The following is a 23,190-nucleotide window of genomic DNA, read 5'->3' as shown; positions in this document are numbered from 1 at the left end:
GTGAAGAAAAAGTGGGTTACTTTCTTTGGCACTGTCCCCAGAACAAAATGAGGAGTTAGCTGATAGGAATATATCATTCTTTATACAAAAATATGTATGCTTCCAAATATTTCCTCACAATTCTTTTACTCCTGCCCCATCCAAACTACTCATACAACTTAACAGCTCTTTGGCTGTTTACCAGTTATGGCTATACTGTGGCAGAGTGCAAATTCAAGCTGAACTAACAAATTAAAGCCTCTTTCCATGGCATATCTTTATAATGCAACTTGGCATGATGAAGATTCATATACTCACACACATGATGGACTGCACAGTGGGCATTTATGTGTCAATGGATGTGTTCTTGAAACTTGTAACATCTCAAGATTCCTCTGCTTGTAGAGCAGGAGGCAACAGACCTGAACAACAGGTAGGCCCTGAAATTTTAAGCTCATGACTTGCTTCGAAGAGACTATTCTGGATGTAATAGGCAATGAAGCATAGAGAGAGTCAGAGGTCTCCTCCAGCTCCTCCAGCCTAGTACCATCCTGCACTTCTTTTAATTTCTCTCCTCCTATTCATTAACATGCTCATATACAGACATACACTCAAGAACAAAGACTTTAGTTAAGTCACCTTAGGAGAATTGTGTAGAATTTTGGGTATCCCATTATAAGAATGAAATAAAAGAAATGGAAAAGGTACAATGTAGATTCACTAAAAATGTTACCTAGCTAATGAGGATACAGTTATGAAGATACTGCAAAATTTAGAGCTTTTTTAACCAGATTTGGGACGATGAAGAGGTCACATGACAGATTATAAACACAGACAAAAATTCAACTCTAAGATTCTAAAATATGGCACAGTATATTCCGATGTTTGAAGGGTGTCTTGCAGTCAAGGTTGTAACATATGTTCGTTATCTGTTTTTCTAGGCTCATCTGAATAGCCTGTCATACAGCCAGTTCCCAAAGCAAGCCAGCACCTTGCAGCAGCCTGTTTCATTCTCAACAACAGTTGAAAGCATGGCATATCCACACCCATCGTGGAGAATCTAGATAGTGAGCTTGAAAAGGAGTATTTGATGGTGGCAGTCTAGCTGTAGGTCTTTCTCACTTCAGCTGTCTGGTGATTTAGTATTCACAAGGCTTACTTACTAAAGGAGATTTCTGTCTGAGCAGGATCATCTATAGGAGTCATTATCAGTCTGTCCACCATACTCTGTAGAGCTGTTCTGATGAAAGGTCATCGACCTGAAACGTTAACTATGTTTTTCTCTCTACAGATGCTGCCAGACCTGCTGAGTATTTCCAGCACTTTCTGTTTTTAGTTTTGTACTCTGCAAGGTCTGGCTATGAGTGTGGAGGAGTCCAGTGGCTACATTTGTGCATCTCTCGGCTGAAGTCGACCATGGAGTTCAAGACACTTCTGAGGGTTTCTTACACAGAGGTTCCAATGACATAGATCCTAGCCATAGTAGGAGTGTTTCTTGTGAATGCAATGCCACTACACTGCTATAGAGATTTCGGGCTAAAGATCTACAAGTAGTTCTATTTTCCAGTTTCAACACACTGGGTGTTTGTACTGAGATGCCACAAAATTTGGTTCCATAGCACTGGCATTTTCACGCTACAGGTGCTGTTTTGGTTCCAAGGAGCAGGGTATGCGCTGTCTCTTTTTTACAAAGGAGGTGCTGATAGAAATCTGCCACATTGCTGACAGACCTGCAGCCTCAGAGCAGGGAAAGGACAGCACTGCTAGTGGCTGTGAAGGTGACCTCGGCCATGAACTTCTTTGCATTGAGATCCTTCCAGGCTGGAGCAGGCGACATCTCGAATACCTCCCAGTTCACCATCCATTGCTGTAATAAGGGAAGTGACTGATGCTCTTTATGCCAGGAGAGGGGAGTACCATTGTATTTTCTCTGACCAGCATGCAATGGCTTTCCAGGATAGCAGGCGCAGAGTGCCATCAAGTGCACACAGGTGGCTTTGCCATATCTAACTGCTGAGATGTACCACAACCACAAAGAGTTCCATTACCTGAATATTCAGTTGGTGTGCGACCATGCTCAGCACATCATGCAGATGAATGTCCACTATCCTGGCAGCAGTCATGATGCCTTTATTCTGTGCCAATCCGTGGTTCCCTCAGTATTTGAGCCACCATGCCAAACCAGAAGGTGGCTGCTTGGCGACACTTAACGCCAGCTCATGACTCCAGTGCACAGCCCAACCACATGTGGCCATCCATGCTGCCTCTCGAACTATCATAGAACTGACCATTAGGGTGTTCAAGCAACGGTTTCACTGCCTAGACCACTCTGGAGGAATCGTACCGTATTCGCTGAGCATTTGTCCTGATTTGTTGTGGTCTGCTCTATCCTGCACAACCTCGCTATCATGGACGCCCAGTCATAGAGCAGCTCAGGAACAGGAGGAGGAAGAGGAGGACGGGAAGCAGGAACAGGAGGAGCAGGAAGAAGGGAGGAGGCAACCAATACATCCCCTTTCTGATTGGGCTATCCATGATTGCTTCATCTGACTATGATCCCACTGAATACAACCTCAAATCCCCATTGTACAACAGTCCCACACTTTATCTTTCTAATGACCTCTTGGCCACAATGCTAAAATAAAAGCGGCCACAAAAGAGCATTCCATACCAACTTTAGCAAAAAAATAGATCCATACAAAATCACTCTTGTGCATTCCCTTAATGCCTATCTTGCAGTTGTCTTTCTCTGGCTTAATGCCCCTTTTCAGGACTACCCCAGTGGGGGAGACTGCAGATGGCCTTGCAGGACACCCTCAGGCAGCTTTGGGTCTGGAAGGCCTAGCTTTGGACTGCATCACCTCAGTATGGATGGCAGCAGTCTGGGCTGGCTGTCTGACAGGCAACAGCAAGGCATTGGCAGAGGGGCAGTGGTGATAAGACGAATGCTGTCATCCTGAGAGAAGACAGCAAGTTTATGCTCCACAGAACCAGTACTGCTTCCAGGGGCAGCATCTCAGCAATCCTAGTAATCTGTTGGAGCACAGATTGCTGATCTGCTGTGAGATCCTGCAAGCATCTTTGAGCCCTGGTGCCCACAGCCATGACGGCAGCAGTCTGAGCCATGATGGTAACAAGCTGAGATTTCATGACTTCAGTCTGAGATTCCACTGCAACACTCAGACATTGCGGAGCTTCTGCTTCCACTGCAGTGGAAGCTGAGGCATCCACCATCAGACACTACATCATGGCTGGGTCCGCAAGTGTTCTCATAGAGTTGACCATGTTGGAAAGGAACAGCTCCATGCTCTGGGCCAAGCCCTGTGCCAAGTTGGAGCCAGACTCGTCCATGCTCCTCAACAGTGACCGCAGGCTTTCTGGCAGGCCTGTCAATGTACCAAGCATTTTGTGTGCATGACCATCAGCCTTTTTCTGTATGCCACCCTATCGAAGTCCTCATCTGAGTCCTGTGCTGCAGAACACATTTGCAACCTTGCCCTCCAGGGAGCTGGCACCTGTCCTATACTTTCCCCCTGCCCTGGGTTCAGGCCACGAATGCTCAGTGACTCACCATGTGCAGATCCTGCCTTTATGCTACCCTCTAAAGTAAATGCAGCACCACATCTGAGCTGGTGGCTCCTTGTGTGAGATCGAGTGACTGTGGTTCTTCATCACCAGTGTCCTGTTCTTCTCAGGCTTCACACCATTGTACCAGTCCTTGATCAGGTGGCAGTATTGGATATCTGAAAGAAAAAAGGCACAAGGGTAGGGTTGGGGTGATGGAAGGGGGGAAATCAAGAGGTGAATGCTTACACTACTGCAGCTGGTATATCAAAAGACATGACGGAGAAGTGGGACGTGAGATGATGAATTAGGTTGGAACATAACCGTCATCTTTTATGGTTTCAGCCCTGCAGCTGGCCATGGCTTCAGTTGTGGCCACACCAATGATTGCCAGCAACAGGTCTCCTCCGTGGGTGTGTGGGCATGCAGCCGTGCCCCATCGGTTAGGTCTCCGGTTATGTGCAACTTTGACCTGCAAGAGCAAGGGGAGTGAGTCAGTGAGAGTGGTGGAATGCGTTTGAGTGATGAGCCTGTCATAGTTGAAATAGCTGGCAGTGTGTGAAAACTGAGAGATGTGGGTGTGAGGCTTACAGCAGTACTAAGTGTGTAAGGGTGAGGTGAGGCAAAGTATGAGTCATGATTGACTGAGAATATTGGTGGGAGAGTGAAGGTGGGGGTGGTGAATGGAACAGTGCATATGGTTAGTGGTTCATTTGTGAGGATATGGCATTTGAATAGACATTCACTGACCTTGATCCTGTGAGGTCATTGAACTTCTTCCTGCAGGTGGCGTAGTGGTAATGTCAGTAGACTAGTAATCCAGTAGGTCCAGGCTAATGCCTTGGGGACACAGATTCAAATCCCAACATGGTAGCTTGTAGAATTTAAACAATTAATTTATAAATTCAATTAGTTAATAAAAAAGAATCTGGAATTGAAAGCTAGTCTCAGTAATGGTGCCAGAGAACCCATCTAGTTCACTAATGTCCTTTAGGGAAGGAAATCTGCTGTCCTTACCTGGTCTGGCCTACATGTGACTCCAGATCCACAGCAATATGGTTGACTCTTAACTTCTCTCTGAAATGGCCTCACAAGCCATTCAGTTGTCAAAGGTAATTAGGGATGGACAGCAAATGCTGGCCTTGCCAGCGACACCCACATCCCATGAAAAAAATTTAAAAACAATTGCATCCCAGGTCCTTGGGGCTGCATTGCTTGCTTTGACTCCGATGGCTATCTGCTCCCACTGCCTTTGCAGCGTCTGTCTGGAGCGCTTCCTGGCCCCCTACAAATAAAGGACAACTCTCATCCTATCCACCTTTTTTTTATTCTTTCGTGTTAGGAAGGGAATTCCAGGCTTTTGACCTAGAAACAGTGAAGGAATGGTGATTATAGTTTCAAGTCAGGATGGTGGTGTTCCCAGATGCCTGCTGCCCTTGTCCTTCTAGGTAGTAGAGGTCACGAGTTTGGAAAGTGCTGTCAAAGGAGTCTTGGTGAGTTACTGCAGTATATCTTATATATGGTACACACTGCTGCCACTGTGCACTGGTGGTGGTGGAAGTGAATGTTGAAGGTGGTGGATGTGGTGCTGATCAAGTGGGCTGCTTTGTCCAGATGGTATCGAGCTTCTTCAGTGTTGTTGAAGCCACACTCATCCAGGTAAGTGGAGAGTATTCCATTACACTCCTGACTTGTGCCTTGTAGATGGTGGACAGGTTTTGGGGAGTTAAGAGATGAGTTACTCTCCACAGAATCCCCAGCTTGTAGCCACAGTATTTTTGTGGCTGGTTCAGTTAAGTTTCTGGTCAATGATAACCCTTAGGATGTTGATGGTGGGGGATTCAATGATGTTGACCATCAAGGGAAGATTGCTAGATTCTCTGTTTTTGGAGACAACAATTGCCTTGCACTTTTGTAGTGCGAATTTTACTTGCTGCTTATCAGCACAAGCCTGAATGTTGTCCAGGCCTTGCTGCATGCAGGTACAGATAAAGGAACAGGTGCAGAAGCAGCAACATGACAGACAGCAGCAGCTCAAGACCTATGAAACTAAGACTGCAGATTTGACCAGTTTCCAGCAATCATGATTCCTTCATTTTAAAATATTCTTCTGCTCCTGGGCTATTTGAAGCAGAAGGAAGAATGCAAAGATCACTTCTGCTCTTTCATCACCTGGTTCACAAAATGCCTTTTACTTAAAATACTTAAGTACCCTGGGGTGATCACACTTGTGCTAGTAGTTATGTAGTCGCGCAGAACTTGAGTATTGCTGAAAAAAGTCATGCTGTTGAAGCTTTTTGTCTTGCACTCATCAGGACAGATGCAAGAATGCCAAATTTCAAAGGGAGCAACAATTTATACTGCATGAGAAAAGGGTGCTGATTGCAAGTCAACTCTGACTAGTTGAGGCATTGCCATGGAGAATGCACCAAGGAACTATTGTCCCTCACACTCTTTTTACTTCAAAAAAGGCACAAAGCCTGGACATGATCCTTTTACCTGCAGAGAGCAGGTCCCTGTGTATGAATATATATAGCTTCTAGCAAGCGTATGTGAGCTACATTGCAAGCACACTCCAGATTGTTCAGCAAATGCTGTCCAATTGTGGAATCACATCTAACATTGGATTATGTTCTGAGTTTTGCAAGCACGGGCTGGTTGAGTACAGTCAATACTCTGCCTATTGCGAACAGCCGAAGGGACGTGCTGTTTGATGCGATCTGCCAGTTGTTGGGACGTATGGCCTACATACCTGGCATCGGACCGGCACTGGAATTCATATACCGTATTATTCATTTGTGTGGTAGACAGATGTCTTTTTGGCTTGATTGTAGCATCCTGTTGGTGGAAAATACCACTTGTGTTGCTTCTGCATAGTAACAGTGTGAAACGGCTAGCTTCACCTGTTGCTCAAATTTTTGAGATACCTTACCCTTCCAGAGTAATTTGAGGTAGACTGGGCACTTTTCAGGTCCGAAAGTGGCGGCCTTAGACCCATTCATGAGTATGTGCCATATACAGCCAACAATGATCCGATCGGGGCTACCATTATCCCGCAGCTGGCTTTGCTGCCCCCTATTTGGGTGTCAGGCTTGCACAGTTAGCAAATGGCTCGGATCCTATTTAAAAGATTGCCGATAAGGCCAATCTTATAGCATGTGGAGCTGTAGGAATCCCAACATGTATATTGACCAGTGACGATAGGCTGGCAGTAGACAGTAGTAGGGAACCCATTAGTGGATTTCTCATTGGACTACTCCATTTCAAAGGTGTACTATTGTTTACTTAGGGCACAATGCTTAAAGCAGCATGAAGGCTGGTTGGCCATCAGAGGCAGGTCAGGACTGGCATTTGATGGTCACCTATAGAAACGATGTGGCTGCAAGATATCGCATTCAAACAGTACCTGCATGATTACATTATAGTATATTATAATGATGTTTGTCCCAGTGAATGAGTGAGTTAAAGGGGAAAGAATGGCTGCGTTTTTATGAAGACTGCAGCGTTTCCAATGGCAGATCCAGAAGTTAGCAGAATTTCCACATCCGCCCTTTTTCCCATTTCACACTCAATTTTCCACGCAAATTAAAGGTGCAGCAATGGGTGTGGGAGACATGTGTGATCATACGGTGGGGGCAGACTTTCATTGGCGGACCCGCCATCATTCTGCGAAACACCATGAGCCACACGTCAATAAATTATTCTGTGGTGCAAGCTACAAGGATCGGCAGCCTTTGAAGCATCAGCTGATTGCAGCCACAGAATATGCTTACTATAATTTGGACTTGGTTTGCCTTCATTTTCAGTTTGCACCCAAGCACCACCCCCCACTCATAATTTTGTTTTGCTTGTGATTGTTCCCTCTGCCAGCCAGTACCCTGATTAAGCCCCACAGGACCCCAATGTAGACAGCACTTATCTCTCCCTTTAGGCCCCTCATGACTAGCTGTTTACTGTCATACACACATCAGCCCGCCACCCCCTGTAACTGCCCACAGCCAGCTTCAGCATCAATAACCAGTATACACTCTAAACGCTGCCCTCCTACCTCATCTGCTCCTCCACCCACCCTAGACCCCACGCTGTCCTCACTGGCTACCTTCTCCTGCTCCTCCATGCACCCAATCACCTCACCCTGTGTTCCCCACCCCCCACACATGCCTTCCCTCCATCGCCTGAGAAGATTCACCCTTGCTGGTGCCGACTCTGGAGCCAAACAATGTTGGCTTTCCTGTATCGATGTGTTCAAGACTTGAAACCACTGACCTTAGACACAACTGCACAAAGCTGACTGCCGTACCCCATGTTTAAACGAATGTGAACTGAGTAGCACAAGAATACCGTTTGCCGGTAACTAAATCTGGCAGGTAGGACTTAATTTGAACTAAGTCTAGGGTAATGAGTATTCATAGTATGGAATTGCATGAAAGTTGCAATCCGCCACCCTGTGGGGGAACCCCAGACCGCCACAAACACGCCGCTGACGTAATTGCCTTAAAAAAATCCACAACGGGAAAGCTGAGTAAACAACTCACACCTAATTAAATCACCCCGCATGCCACCAAAGTCACTCTTGCAGGCCCGTAAAACTCCTTGCAATAAATGGAAAAAAAATTATACTAGGCCAGTTTCAATGAAGCCTCTGGTTTTATTCCTTCAATGTTCCTGGCTCCGGATTGTGTGACATAGCCTATTCAAAATGATTTATGGATTTAAAATGACAGAATTATTTCCTATTTGTGTTTATTCATGTCTTCTATACATTGCTCTGTTGATGCAAACAAGGAAATGGACCTGGAAGTCTAGGGGGCTTCCCCTGGGATTCCGCTGGGGAAGACCAGTGTAACAACCAAAAAATGGCGGAGACCTGGGGCAGGATTTTCCTGCCGGCTTCTGAACCCCACCGTCAGACTCAAATGGGGGTCACAGCCCTGCCATGCGTGGGAAACAGTCATTCACCTGTGATTGTCCCCAAATTGCACAATAAAAAGCTAGAGGGAAAGCTTGTTAACTAATTAAGGATGACGGACAGTCTATCAAAGCTGGAGGGCCAATAGGAGACCTTCCAGCTTGAAAGCAGCAGCAGGATGCCATTCAAGAAAAGTGAGGGAGGGGTCTTCCCCTCTCTCCAATTTGTTCAAATTTAAAATAATAAAGGCCTTTGCAGCCAGGCCATCACTGTGAGGTGGGAACCCCTCCACAGGGCAGCCTGTGGCTGCAACTGAAGCCAGATGGGCAGGAAAGGCCTCTAGGCCTGCCTTGAGTGCTTTTTTCTTCCCCGCCACAGTAACCCCCACCCCGCTGCAGCCCAGTCTTCTACCATGCAGTCGCACTGTTCCCGCCGCCTCTAGGGACCTGGGAGGCTGACTGGAAAATTCCTGCTGCACATGACTGCTCCCACCGCACCATCCCATCCTGCGGAAAATGATCCAGGGCAGGATGGAGCCGGGGAACTGGCACATGGGCCAGCGGTGCAAAATTTCGTGCCCACCTGCCTCCGTTCCTGCCCCTAGGGGGGTAAAAGTCCAGCCTCTGGAATCAGCAGGAGTCTAATGGTCTCTCATTGGAGTTTAGATGTTGAAATTTTGAAGAGTGTATAAAGTGGCAACCAGGTGTTCATCCAATATCCCAGTGTAAATGAGCATGCAGCATGTACTTGTAAGCTTGCTTTATTGGCTCATCTTTCCAAATGTTAATGCAAGAACTACTTCAGTTTGCAGGAGCAGTAATAAAGTTTGCCTTGCTGCATGTACATGATGACAGGGAAGAGTTTTAGACACTGAAATTTTGCAGCACTTTTGAACAGATCTGTTACATTGACCAATCCTCCAGTCCTTTGGTACAACCTCCATATTGTAAGATTTTTGAAAACACGCAGTTAGAGCTTCTTCTATTTCCCTCCTGATGTTTGTCAACATCCTAGAACAGATAACATTAAAGCCAGGTTCCTTCTTCACTTTAAATTCCACCAATTTTGTGATCATTCATGTGAGTTTGTGCACCAGATCCATCTGTTTCACCAGATTCTCAGGGGTGGGGGAATGGGTACAAGGCCCATTAGCCCCATATAAACTATCCACCCTCCCCCTTTCTACTAGAGTTTCCAAGGCCTTGCGTGAAATGATCAGTTATTCAGGAAAATGGTTGTGTAAGCAGCTTTTTAGGGCAACTTGATTTCGAGGGTTTCTCTAGTTCCTTCTAGAACTTAACAAATATTAGTCAGCATGATTGACTCTGTCGCTAGAGTGGCTGCACAACACCTCCAGAATGCAGTAAAGTCATGGATCAATAAATATGTTTTATAATGTTTAAGCAATGGGTTATTAATCTTTGATTGGCACACCAACAGTAATTTCTAAGCTTAAAAGCCTTGATGTTTTTTGCTACATTGCTTTAAAGGTCATATTAAATATTCCAATTTATACTATGAGTGAAAATGCTGTTTGACTACATAGCACCCGAAACAGAGAAAATACACATGGGCTGCATTTTCCCACATCTCTGGAGATGGATTGGGAGGTGGGAGGGCTGGTAATATGGCAGAAAAAGGCATCGGGAGGGAAGCCTGACATCTTCCCGCTGCCATGGCATATTACCATGTGTCAGCAGGTGTCTAATGCTCTGCCACCAAGGTAATTAATTGCCCAATGAAGGGCCACCTCCTACCGTCACCAGCATTTTACTGCTATCAGGAAAGGCTGCTGCCATGTCAGGTTCCTGGGGAATGGGGGGAGGGCGCCCTCCTTTATGGCTGCTCCATGGACCACAGAGGGGCCTCTTGGTGGCAATGGCCAGGCCCATGCCCAAGGCAGCACTGTTGGAACAACAACCCCCCAACCCCCAGGTCACTGGGGCCTGCCAGCCTGACTTCGTCTTCCTCAAAAAGACTCACCCGTCTTTGAGGGCACCTCAGCATTGAGGAGCCCTCTCCCTTGTGCTGCAGCCTCAGCAGTGGCCACCACAAATGGTGGCACTCCTGAGGGTGCTGAGCTGTTGGCCCTCTAATTGGGCCGGCAGCTCTGGGGGAACAGGCCACTGCTGGCAAAGTGCCATCCCAAGGTCCCGCCACCTGCCAGAGCGGGGTTGACTCGTGCTTTCAGCCCCAGTGGCAGGACTTGATCGTTTTCGGAAAACTTCAGTCCATACATTTTATTTCATTCCTGCTGCTAATAAAAAGTTGCTGGTTCTTTATTTCTCAAAAATTAACAAACATTAAAACTACAAGTAAAAAAGGAAGCAATGTATTGACTCTTTCCCCTCAGAATAATTTTCAATCCTATTTTAAATATCCGTGTGATTAATGTCCTTTCTTTTTTTTCCAGGTTACTGGCTGCCAAGTTATAAATTTGGATCATCCTGGACAACAGGCCTGCATTTATCAGTGATGCTTGGTAACCTGGAGAGTATTGCAGTGCTACTAGATCATCAGGCTAGTATAAACTATCAGCCAAATGGGAAAACGCCTTTACATGTTGCCATTGATGTGAAAAACAGGGACTGTGTTAGTACACTGTTACACCATGGAGCTAAAGTAAATTCTTTTTCACTGAGTGGACATACACCGTTACATTTATGCAGAACTAAGGAATCAATTTCCTGTGCAAAACTACTAATCTGGAATGGTGAGCTGTGCAGAATATGAGATTTTCTAGTCAAAAGGTTTCTAATTTTCTTCATAACATTAAAAGAATGATGCAACTATACTTCTGGTAACAGCAAAAGAATGCATAATACTTGAGTTTATTCCCTCCTTTAAAAATGTATTTTGAACTTCCCTTTAGGTCCCATTGTTCAAGCAGGCCCACATCTAGGCCTCAATTAGTGATACTTTTGAATCAGTCAGTGAGTGATGTATGACAGTGACCGAGAGTGATTTGCCTATTGAGGAGTACCTAACTTCTGTTAAGCAGCCTTCCCCACCTGCTCATCTATGCCCTATAAGTAGGAACTTTCTTTGTTTGGGATCACAGTGTGTTCATTTACATACAGGTAATCATGTAGAAAAAAAGTCAGGTGTTATCTGTGCCAGAAATCAGAACATTGCATGCAAATTCTGGGTTACATTCTATAATAGCTGTAAACAGACCAAGAAATATGTAAACGGATGAATTTTTTTAATAGTTTAAGATTCTGGTTGAATGAAAATATAACCCACTCTAGACATCAAATTTTATAAAGTACTTTCATAATAGGATTTTTGGTAGTTTGGCAAAGGCAACATATTATGAAAGAAATAATTAGAGTATATAAAAGTAAAGTGAATACATCTAAACCAACAGGCCATGCATAAATAACTTAAATTATTTGGCGAGATAGCATCTCTGGTGGAAAGGAGCAGAAGTCAACTGCGGCCAGGTCACTGCTGCTGCCAATCTCTAACCAGCTAGTAGGGCATGCCTATCAGAAACAGAACTCAAGAAATTAATAAGAAAAAACTGAACATGTTGGAAATCTGAAACAAAAACAAAAAACACTTGAAATACATAACAAGTCAATCGCAACCCAAAAGAGAAGAGACCTGTTAACATTTCAAGTATAGACGTTTTGGTTTTTGAAGGGTTTTATCTGAAACATTAACCTGTCATCTCATTTTAAAAATGTTGGCTGATCTGCTGTGCATTCCAGCAGTTTGTTTTTATTTAATTCATAAAATATATTTGTGAAGACTTGATTTTATCAGTTGAATTGACAAAATATGAGTGTTTTGATGAGTTACTTTGAAGATGCAAGGCTATGTCTCATACATGATTTTTAACAGGTGCAAACCTGAGTCTACAGGCTAACAATGATTATAAAGACACACCACTGCATACAGCTGCACGTTTTGGTGTACCTGAACTTGTGGCACTTTATGTCGACCATGGAGCAGATGTTGACAGTGTTAATGTCTATTTGGAAACACCACTTAATACAGCAATTTACTGGGCCTTAAACATGAAAGAACAGCAATATAGCACAGACCATCATCTGATCTGTAGAATGCTTATAGACTACGGAGCTTCTGTAAATGCTCGGGATCGGGATTATAAATCTCCACTTCATAAAGCTGCGTGGAATTGTGACCACTTGCTCCTACAAATGTTATTAGAATCAGGTGCTCGGGCTGGTACAATGGATGTCAATGGCTGTGCCTCTCTACAGTACCTTTTGAAGGTTACACCAGTACGTCCTGCAGCACAACCAGAGAAATGTTATCAACTGTTGCTAAACCATGGAGCTGCAAGGGTTTACCCTCCACAGTTTCATAAGGTAGGAACACAAATTAAGAATTAGGCGATAAACATGTCAACCATATTCTTATTGATACTATTTGCGTGATTATTGAGTACTATTGACAGAAATTAGTGTTTGCGATATTTACATAACAAAACACAATGTGTTTGTATGATAATCCTTTTTCTCCCATTTAACAAATTTATTACCCTATCTATTTTAAACAGGCTAGTGGCTGTAATATCATACAGCATCAAGGAGTCACTAATATCCCTGTCATTTCTAGGCTTATGTTCCCATTTTGCTTTTGATTTTTCTTCATCATCAAAAAGAAAAAAAAGCTGTTGACTTTTTTGAGATTGGAATTTTACAATACGCACAAAAGAACACAGCATTACTGAAAGCTGTGACGTCCCCTGGTCTGGATGAAATGCATCCTAGTTTGCTGACAGAAGCAATGGTAGAAGTAACAGAGGCATTGGTCACGATCTTTTCATCCTTATTGGATACAGGAGCTGTGCCAAAGGACTCTAGTGGTGTAACATTTGCAACCCTATTCAAGAAAGGGGAGAGGGATAAAGCAGGAAACTACAAGCCAGTCAGCCTAATATTGGTGGTGGGAAGTTATTGGAAATCATTATCAGATGCAAATGAACTTTCATTTGGAAAGGTGTGGGTTAATCAAGGAGAACCAGCATGGATTTGTTAAAGGCAAATCATGGCTGATTAACTTGATTGAATGATGCGGTAACAGAGAAGGTTGATTGAGGTAGTGCAGTAGATGTTGTACATATGGACTTTGGAAGGCATTCAACAAAGGGCCACACTGGAGGTTTGTAAAGAAGATGGAAGCCCACAGAATTAAGGGGAAGCTGGTGGTATGGATACAAAGTTAGCTCAGTTACAGGAAGCAAAGAGTTGTGATGGATGGATGTTTTTCAGATTTGAAGGTGGTTTGCAGTAGTGTCCCCAAGGGTCAGTTTTGGGTCCATTATTCTTTTCAATGTTTATAGACAACCTAGACTCAGGTGCAAGAGCAGCATTATAAAGTTTTCAGATGATACGAAACTTGGTAAAGTAGTAGATAAGTTATAGACTTCAGGATGACATAAACAGATTGGTGAAATGGGCAGCAGCATGGCAGATGGTGTTCAATGCAGAGAAGTGTGAAGTGATGCACTTTGGGAGACTTATGTGGAAAGACAGGAAACTATTAATAACTATTAATATAATTAATGATTAATAACGCAATTCTGAAATGTGTAGATGAACAGAAAGACTTTGATGTCCATTTACAAAAATTCCCTTAAAAGGTGGCAGGGCAAGTTGATAAGGCGGTTAAAAATGCACATGGGTCACTTGGGTTAAAAATAGATGAATAAAATATAGAAATAAAGAGATCATACTAGAACTTTATTAATCACTGGTTAGGCCTCTGCTGGAGTGTTGTGGACAATTATGGGCACCACACTTCAGGAAAGATGTAAAACCTTAGAAATAGTACAGAGGAGGTTTACTGGAATGCGATAGTTATTCAGTTATGAGGAGAAGTTGGAAAGGTTAGGACTGTTCTCCTTGGGGCAAAGAAATTTAAGAGTTGACCTAATAGAGGTTTTCTAGATGATGAGAGGTTTGGATAGAGTAGATAGAGAACAATTATTTCCTCTGATGAATGGATCAATAACCAAAGATCATAGATTTAAAATCATTGGCAAAAGACCTAGAGGGGATATGAGGAGATTTTTTTTCACTGTGAGTTGCCAGGATGTGGAACATTCTACTTGAAAAGGTGGTGGAAGCTGATTCCATAAACAATTCTAAAAAGGAATTGAGCATGTACTTGGGGATGAGGAACTTGCAGCATTACACACAAAAATCAGGGATATGGGACTAAGCACAACCACTCTTTCAAAGAGTTAGTACAGGCATGATAGGCTGAATGGCCTCCTTCTGTGCTGTAAGTTTCTATGATTTTATGATTAAGTTACTGTTTTAAAGAAACTTTACAGAATCATGTAAAACATATTTGAAACGTGATTGGCAGATTGGCAGGATTTGGGAAGTGATTTGTTTCAAGGATCCTTGCTAGGACCTCTTTAGTATTCCATTTATATAAATGATTTGGACATAGACACCAAAAGTATATCAAAGTTCAATGTTATACTAAATTAGGGCATGGTAAATGATTATAGAGAATGCAGAAGATTGCAGGAGGGCATATACAGGATAGTAAAGTGGGCAGATAGGTGACAGATGCAGTTCCAAGCAGAGAAATATGAAGTACTCCATTTTAAGAAAACAAACAGAAAAAGGAAGTACATCTTAAATGATAAGACAAAGTAGAAGAACAGTTGTATTTAGGGCTGCAGATACATATAGCTTTAAAGACAGCCCAGATAGAAAAGGTCATAATTTTATGTACAGGGACATAAAAATAAAAACAAAGAGGTTATGTTGAATTTATGCAAAATATTGGTTAGAACACACTTGGAGTATTGAATGCTGTTTTTGGCATCCGATTAGAGGAAGGATATGAGAGCCATGGAAATTGTACAATGCAGGTTAAGTAGAATGATACCAGAAACAAGAGATTATAGGTGTGAAGAAAGGCTTGAAAAAGTGGGGCTTTTATCACTCGATCAGAAAAGATTAAGAAGGGATCTAATAGTGCTTTTCAAAATTATGAAATGTTTTGAGAGGGTAAACAGTGAATGATTATTTCCATTTGATTGTGAATTGCTAGCAAGGGTGTATAGATATGGGATTTTTACCAGAGAAATGAAGGAGGAAATTAGAAGAATTTTTTTTTCACAAAAGAGTTTATTAAAACGTAAATTGCTTTACCATAAAGTGGCTATTGATGTGGAAGCTATAACATGGTTTATAAGGGAATGGCTAAACAAGCATATCAACACTCAAACCATGGTGGTGCTACACCATTCACCAATTAGACTGCAGACTCCATTTTATGCTTCAACATTGGTTTTGCCCTCACTTGCTTTTTCTCCCCTGTGAAAACTTACCCACCACAACCACTTGTCTTGAAAAGACTGGCAAATACTTAAAAATACTCTCAGCCTTTCTAAAGGCCAGAACAATTGTGCATCCATGCAGTTATGTAATTTTTAAATTTTTGCAGAAGCTCTTAAGGACACTCTGCCCACACTTCAATCATGTTCCCTGCACCTGGGCCAAGGTGTGCAAGGAGTATATTTTTGTGCTTTAAATTACCTGAACTGAGAAACTCAAATGATAGCAAGTCACCATGCTACTTGTATGCCATGTACGTAAAGTGCAGTTTTGCCAATGCCTTTGTGACAGGAATTCATAATTGGCTCACTATATAGGGAAAGCTGAAGGATTAGAAGCTAATTTACAAACATGTATTTGCAAAAGGTATTTTTAGTTTATCTTTATTAAAAGAACTGAGTCCCAAAATCCCTTCAATACCTGTGTAAAGATTTCAGGGGTGGTGGTGAAGACTATGGGGCAGAAGCTGGATTCACTGAGTTTCTGCACCTTTTTTGTAGCATCAACCACCACTATTGGTGCCAGTTCTGCTGCCTTTACCCCAAGTGCAAAACATGCCTGTATGATGCAGCTGTACTTTGATTTCCAGTATTACCAGCTATTAGAAATGGTGCCCATGTTGATAGCTTCTTAATGGCAAATACAAGAATCAATTTTAAATAAACAATCCCCTCTTCAGCTTCTTCAGAAGTTTGGCCAGGACAGCCCATTTTACCCTGATAGATTGAAGTGCTGCTCCAAAATTCCAGGGTAATCGCCCAAAGAGCACCATACATGGCATAGGTGTCTCTCCCTTACTTAAATGATCCCATCCCTATGATTTGGGACAAGGTCAGTGTTGCGGCAAACTGGCAGTTGAAATTTTCCCCTCTTCACAATTTCAGCGGCTCTGCTTATCTACACATTACAGCCAGGAAATCCATAAACTATAGACAAAAATCACTTGTTTATGTAAATTAGTAAAATTGTGAATGATATGGAATTAGGATTAAGAAGACAAGGCCCTGCCACAGCTATCAAAATGGTGGAGCAGGCTTAATGGGCTTTCTGTTCCTATATTTCCAGTGATTGCATAAAAACAAGAAATGCTGGAAATACTCAGCAGGTCTTACAGCATCTGCGGAGAGAGAAATAGAGTTAACATTTTGGTCAATAACCTCTCATCAGAACTCAGTTCTGATCAGTTCTGATGAAGGGCCATTGACCTGAAACGTTAATTCTCTTTCTCTCTCCACAGATACTGCCTGGCTTGTTGACTATTTCCAACATGTTCTGTATTTACTTCAGATTTCCAGCAAATGCAGTATTTTTCTTTTTCCTAGTATTGGATATGTGGAATGATTCTCAGAAAATGTTTTTAGACAGAAGGAATTAATTCTTACAATAAGGAATTATATAAATACTTGGTTGGGAATTATATTTGTACCTATTGTTATGACCGAGGTCACAGCATTTATTTAAATGTTTACCCAGTTACCAATATGGCCAATTATATACCTTATTTTTATTTCAGAATAAAATCCACTAACCAGGTTTCTTTAATAAACAACAAAATTATTAATTTATTATAAAACAAGACTTATCCAGTAAAGATGCAAAGCATTAACACACAGATTGTAATATGAAAGTTTCCTTTTACCTTAGCCTAACACACATACACACACACACTGGTTAAAGAAGTGTTCTCTGCAGAGATCGTCGCACATAAAAAGACAAAAAATAGTACTTGGGCCAAATACTTGTTAATTCTTGAAGGGAAAGAAAATATGGAATGATATCAGTTGTCCCTTTATTCTGGCATCCCAAATGTGCATAGATGGTTGTCACTGGGATCTTTCTGGAGCAGTTCTTTTAAGGTGTGTAGAGGATTAATCTGGCAGGCTTTCCAGGAGAAATGCGGCATCAGGGGTTTCAGCTATCACACACTGGATTCACAGAGTTTCTCAGAGAGTTGGTGAAAAGATGAACTGGGCGTTTCTCTCAGCAGGCTACAATCCCAACTGTCTCAAAACAATATCCAAACCGAAACCAACTCTTGACCACCAGAAATCTTGACATGTCACTTCTCTGTAAACAACTCCCATAGTCAGAAGGCACTTGCTGTTTACTTAGCTGAAGACATGTGACTCCCGGTAAATGTTTTTAAACAAAATCCTTCCAGTGACCTTTTAAAAAAAAACAAAGTCTAGCATCTATGGAATCACTCCAGTCCTCCAAAGGAATCCATTTCCACAATTTTAAAAGATAAATCCTCAAAAAAATAAAAAAAGGAAGTACTTTCATAACACCTGCATCCTTGGAGGAATGAAACACCATTTTTAAATGCATTTCATTACAAAGTGTGGAAATTAAAACACATTTACACACTCATTCTCATTCACTCTTTGCCTGTACCGAATACAACTCTGCTTTGTACCATCTTTGTACTCAGATGACTCAAAGCAAAGTTAAATTCTAGAAAAATTATCAGCAATTATGTTATTTTCCCCTGAAATGTGGATAAGTGATAGGGCTGCAGTAGTAAACTGTGTTGAAATAGTCTGGCATTCTAGTTTTGAATTTTTCCACAAAGGCTAGGGGATTATGACCCTTATATATACCAGTGTCTCCCTGTAGCTGTGGCAGACATATACTTCAAAATGCTTAAAAGCTAGCAGCAAGCCCAGGGTTTCTTTTTTCACTATTGAATATCTCTTTTGGTGTTGATTTAGCTTTTTGGAAAAGTATCTCACTGGCCTTTCAATGCCCAATTCATCGTCTTGTAAAAGGTAAGTGTTTTGCAGGGGCGGGGGAATGTCAAATAGTTATTGTAATTGTTATTGGGGGGGGAAGGGGCATTAGAAATGTATTTATTTAATTCTGGGGGGGAAGACTTTAACAATTTAAATTGGGCAGCAGGGCTGGCTGCCCTCTAAAAATGGCGCCAGCGCCTGCACACTGGAGGGTGCGGGCTACCCCAGATATTTAAATGAGCCATTGCACTTGACATTATACAGGCAAGCCACCATTTTCCGGTGGCGGGCTCTTAAAATTTAGCCCTATGCTTTCATATTTAGCTGCAGAACAATGAGATGACCTAACAAGGCTACTCACAGCATTTAAAGGAGTCTGTAGGGATAAACTAGGATGTACAACATTAGCCATACATGATGTGGATGAAGCAGAATCCTCTCCTAAAAAACAGCATCCTTATCGTTTAAGTCCAGAGAAACAAGCAGAAATCCAACACATGTTGGAAAACCACCTAATTGAACCCTGTGAAAGCAGCTGGAGTTCCGCAGTTATGTTAGTACCTAAGCCTGACGGTTCAACTAGATTTTGCATAGACTACGGAAAGGTTAATGCAGTAACAAAGACTATTCTATCCAATTCCTCACTTGGAAGACTGGATTGACAGAATGGGTTGTGCCACGTTTCTTACCGAAATAGATTTGTTTAAGGGATATTGGAAAGTTCCTTTAACATCCTGAGCTCCAGCCACTGCTAGTTTTTCTGTCTCCCTCTGCAGAACTGAAACAACAATTTTTTTCACAGGAGTCATAAGACCATCATAAAAGTTTCTGGTTGCTTGCATACATGTTTACAGCTTATACTCTTCAAACACCAAATGTCAACAAAGTACAGAAGGTCCTATTTTCTCCTCAGTCTTAAAGGCACACAGACCCTTTAGCATGTTTTTTGTTTAAAATACCCTTATGACACTATAGGGTTACTTGCCTCACTTGAGGGATAAGGAGAGTTACTTTTCCTTTTGACAAGAATTCCCTATAAATCTTAGGTATCTTGTTCATGTCCCCCGCACTCAGTGACTTTTGTACTTGACCTTACAACTGCAGTCAGAGCTACAGCTTGTTCTGTCATACTCTAGCCAGGACCCCTTTCCCTGCATTGGCCTTGGGTACCCCAATAAGTCCTATGGGTTTACCCCGCAACTTCCAGCATTTTGCACAAAGGCGTCCCTTGTGGCAATGGAAACACTTAGGCTTTTGGACCTAACTTGCACCCTCAGCATCTTCCTTTCTGGCCCGAGGAGGAGATCCCAGGGCATTCCCAGTTGCCCCTTCTTGTCCCCAGCTACTTGCCTTCCTTTCACCCTCCCAATTCCTATCCTTTTCGGGTTTGTAGGGGTGACGAAAAAATGGTTTGGGCTTGTAAACAAGCTCATAATCATCAGCGATCGCAGCTGCCTGTCTGGTTGTTGAAACCTTCTGGTTCTCTACATGGGTTCTTATTAACGAGGGAGTGAATTTTTAAATTCTTGCAGAAGAATTATTTCCCCAAGGGTCTCATACATGGCCTCTACCTTTAGTGCCCACCTCCAATGATCACAGTTAATTTGCTTTACCCTCTCAAATTCTACATAAGTCTGCCCAGGCTGTTTCCGAGGTTCCAAAATTTCTGCCTGTAAGCTTCAGGAACTATCTCATAAGCAGCAAAAATAGCCTTTTTTGCCATCTCATAATCTTCAGAAGCCTCCTCAGAAAGCACGGCATAAAGTTCATGAGCTTTGCCCATCAAACTGCTTTGCATAAGCAGTGTCCAGCTTTCCTTCGGCCACTTCATCTGTCGAGCTATTCAAAAAATAAGTGGAAAATACCTCTATGTCCCTTTCCTTAAACTCAGGAAGGCTTGTACAAATTTAAACAGCTCTCCACTGGGTCCTGGGCTGGAGTGCGTTCTTCCCTCACTAGAATTTTCATTGAGGTCAAGGTCACCCTGTTTTTTTAGTTCTAGCTTTTTAAATTCGAAAACGCTTTCTTGCTCCCTTTCTTCTTTTTCTTTCTCTCTCTCTTTTTCTCTCTCCTGCCTCTTTTCTCTTTCTTTTTGAAATCATGGTTCAAGTTTTTTCATTTCTTTTTCCTGTTCAAGCTGCTTCATCTGTAACTGAATTTTAAATAATTCAACTGTATTATAATCTGAATTGCTTTTTCCTTCTTCCAATTTCAAATGCTGTGTTATTACCTCAATTATGTCTGCTTTCTTAGCCCCTGGTTTTAACTCCAACTTTTCTGCCAATTCTTTTAGCCTAGCCTTGGTTAAGTTGAGTCCTACCTCCCCAGAAAGGTCAGAGCAACAGAAAAAGCTATTCTGATAATGTAAACTTTACTGTAATGCACAAGAAACTTGTTGTTTTCCTTTTCCTCTTTTTCAATTATTAATACCCCACTTACCAATTGCTCGTCATCAGCTTTGAATTATCCCAGACAGAGCCCCCAGTTACATATTACGACTGAGGTGGGAAGAGTGCACTGTCTTTCTCTAGTTTCACTTCTCCACAGGTCACAACATATATTTAAATGTTTACCCAGTTACTGATTCGGCCAATTATATACATTCTTTTTATTTCAGAATAAAATCCACCAACCAGGTTTCTTTAATAAACAACAAAATTATTAATTTATTATAAAACAAGACTTATCCAGTGAAGATGCAAAGCATTAACACATAGATTGATATATGAAAGTTCCCTTTTACCTGAGCCCCACACACACTGATTAAAGAAAAAAAAGTTTTCTCAACAGAGATCTTTTTACATAAAAATACAAAAATGAATACTTTGGCCAGATACTTGTACATTCTTGAAGGAAAAGGAGAAGATATGGAATTATATCAGTTGTCCCTTTATTATGGCATCCCAAATATATGTAGACAGCTGTCACTGGGATCTTTCTGGAGCAGTTCTTTTCAGGCAGCATCAATGATTAATCTGGCAGGCATTCCAGGAGAAATGCAGTATCAGGAGTTTCAGCTATCACACACTGGATTCGTAGAGTTTTTCAGAGAGCTGGTGAAAAAATGAGCTGAGTGTTTCTCTCAACAGGCTACAATCCCAACTGACTCAAAACAATATTCAAAACAAAACCAACTCTTGACCACCATAAATCTTGACATGCCACTTCTCTGTAAACAGCTTCTTCTGGTCAAAAAGGCTATTGTTTATTTAGCTTAAGACACGTGACATCCAGTAAAGGTTGTTTTTAAACAGAAAGCTCAAGTCCCAAAGTCCTTCCAGTGACCTTTTTTTAAAAAAAAAGCAAAGTCCAGTATCTATGGAATCACCCAAGTCCTCCAAATGAATCCATTTCCACAATTTTAAAATGCACATCGTCAAAAAAAATGTAAAAATGTAAGTACTTTCATAATACTATATAGTGGTGATGAGAGTTTAGTTGAATGTTCCAGAGTTTTGTTTAAGTACTTTTGCAAGTAATGGGTTATTTATGCAGAACTTTCAGGTGATTAAGTGGGTGGGGGAATGTACATAGTCTGTGATGGAGTGGGCTCAATAAACTATGCCTCTTTCTCTTTCCATGATTTTTTGTAGTCCTACAAATAATCATGAAAAAGAAATTCAAATTTAAGTCAGATTCAGCAAGCAGACATACTTGGTAAACACTTCAAGTTAAATCGGAAAATGTCCCAAAACTGCGATGCATTTCAAATTAGACCAGACGATGTCACACTAATTTAGCCTTGTATTAGCAAACAGTTAGACATACATGAACAGTTTTGAACACATTGATATGCGTTAGCTGTTGATTAATGCACTGTTGCATTAGGCTAAGCCATAAAGGATAATTTTGCTCCCAGTGTAGAGCTTGCCCCATGGGACTGCATATTGGTAATTGAGTTATGTACTTCTAATGATTTTCTATCCATTATTTTCAATGGATGGAAAAGCAAGTGGAGTGCTCACCAGAATTCCCAAAATGTGCAGCGGATGCTGAGCAGGGCTCCACATTCGGAGCATGATTTCATAAAGTGACCCCTAGTATGGCAAATTATGTCCATTGGTCAGTACATAATTTAGTATTGTTGTCATATTGTCACAATTTCCATACCCAATTTCCTTGGGTCTTTGAGCCACTTCTGATCCTGACAAAGTATTGGCGGGGTGGGGGAGGACGTTGGTGAGTATGATCCCTGATTTAAATAAAAATGGTATGTGCCAGCACCACTTTGGTCAAATCTTGAGCTCCTGCTTTTGTGGGGGGGAGGGGGGCACTGACCATCCACTTACCACTCCACCAGTACCACTGGCCCAGAAGAGGACAATGACTAGCTTTTATCAGCCCCCTTTAAACTGGGGTACAAAAATTGGCAAACCTTTGAGGGTCCAGTCTGCATCCCAGACCTTGAAGTGGCTTAGTTTCAGATTGGATAGTATGTCCATTCTCACTTCATGAAGTAGTCTGTCCATGGATCCCAAAAATCAATGATGCCTTTGGCTTGACAGCCCTCTTACCTGACCATGCTTGCCACTGACGTGGATGACTGTGTTTGGAATGGTTGGAGCCAAGGCCACAGTTTGGTGTATCTAGCTTCCAACCTATTTCCCAGACTCTCTGCTGCTGTCCTGGCAGGACTACACTGGAGGGCCTTTGGAAATTTGGAGTCCATTTC

The 23,190-nt window shown here is 42.1% G+C and overlaps 1 protein-coding gene across 1 annotated transcript in view; it reads left to right on the top strand.

Annotated features, from left to right (window-relative positions):
• asb4 (ankyrin repeat and SOCS box containing 4) overlaps positions 1 to 23,190 on the top strand; it is a 30,670-nt gene that overhangs the window by 2,444 nt on the left and 5,036 nt on the right. The window contains exons 2-3 of the mRNA XM_068051304.1: positions 10,866 to 11,165; positions 12,302 to 12,792. Coding sequence (XP_067907405.1) covers positions 10,866 to 11,165; positions 12,302 to 12,792 — 791 coding nt within the window. The remainder of the gene's footprint in view (positions 1 to 10,865; positions 11,166 to 12,301; positions 12,793 to 23,190) is intronic.

The sequence above is a fragment of the Heterodontus francisci genome, chromosome 2 (genome assembly GCF_036365525.1).
Source record: "Heterodontus francisci isolate sHetFra1 chromosome 2, sHetFra1.hap1, whole genome shotgun sequence".
Taxonomy (NCBI): Eukaryota; Metazoa; Chordata; class Chondrichthyes; order Heterodontiformes; family Heterodontidae; genus Heterodontus; species Heterodontus francisci.
The sequence above is the reverse complement of the archived record's forward strand: the minus strand, read 5'-3'. Positions and strand labels throughout refer to the sequence as shown.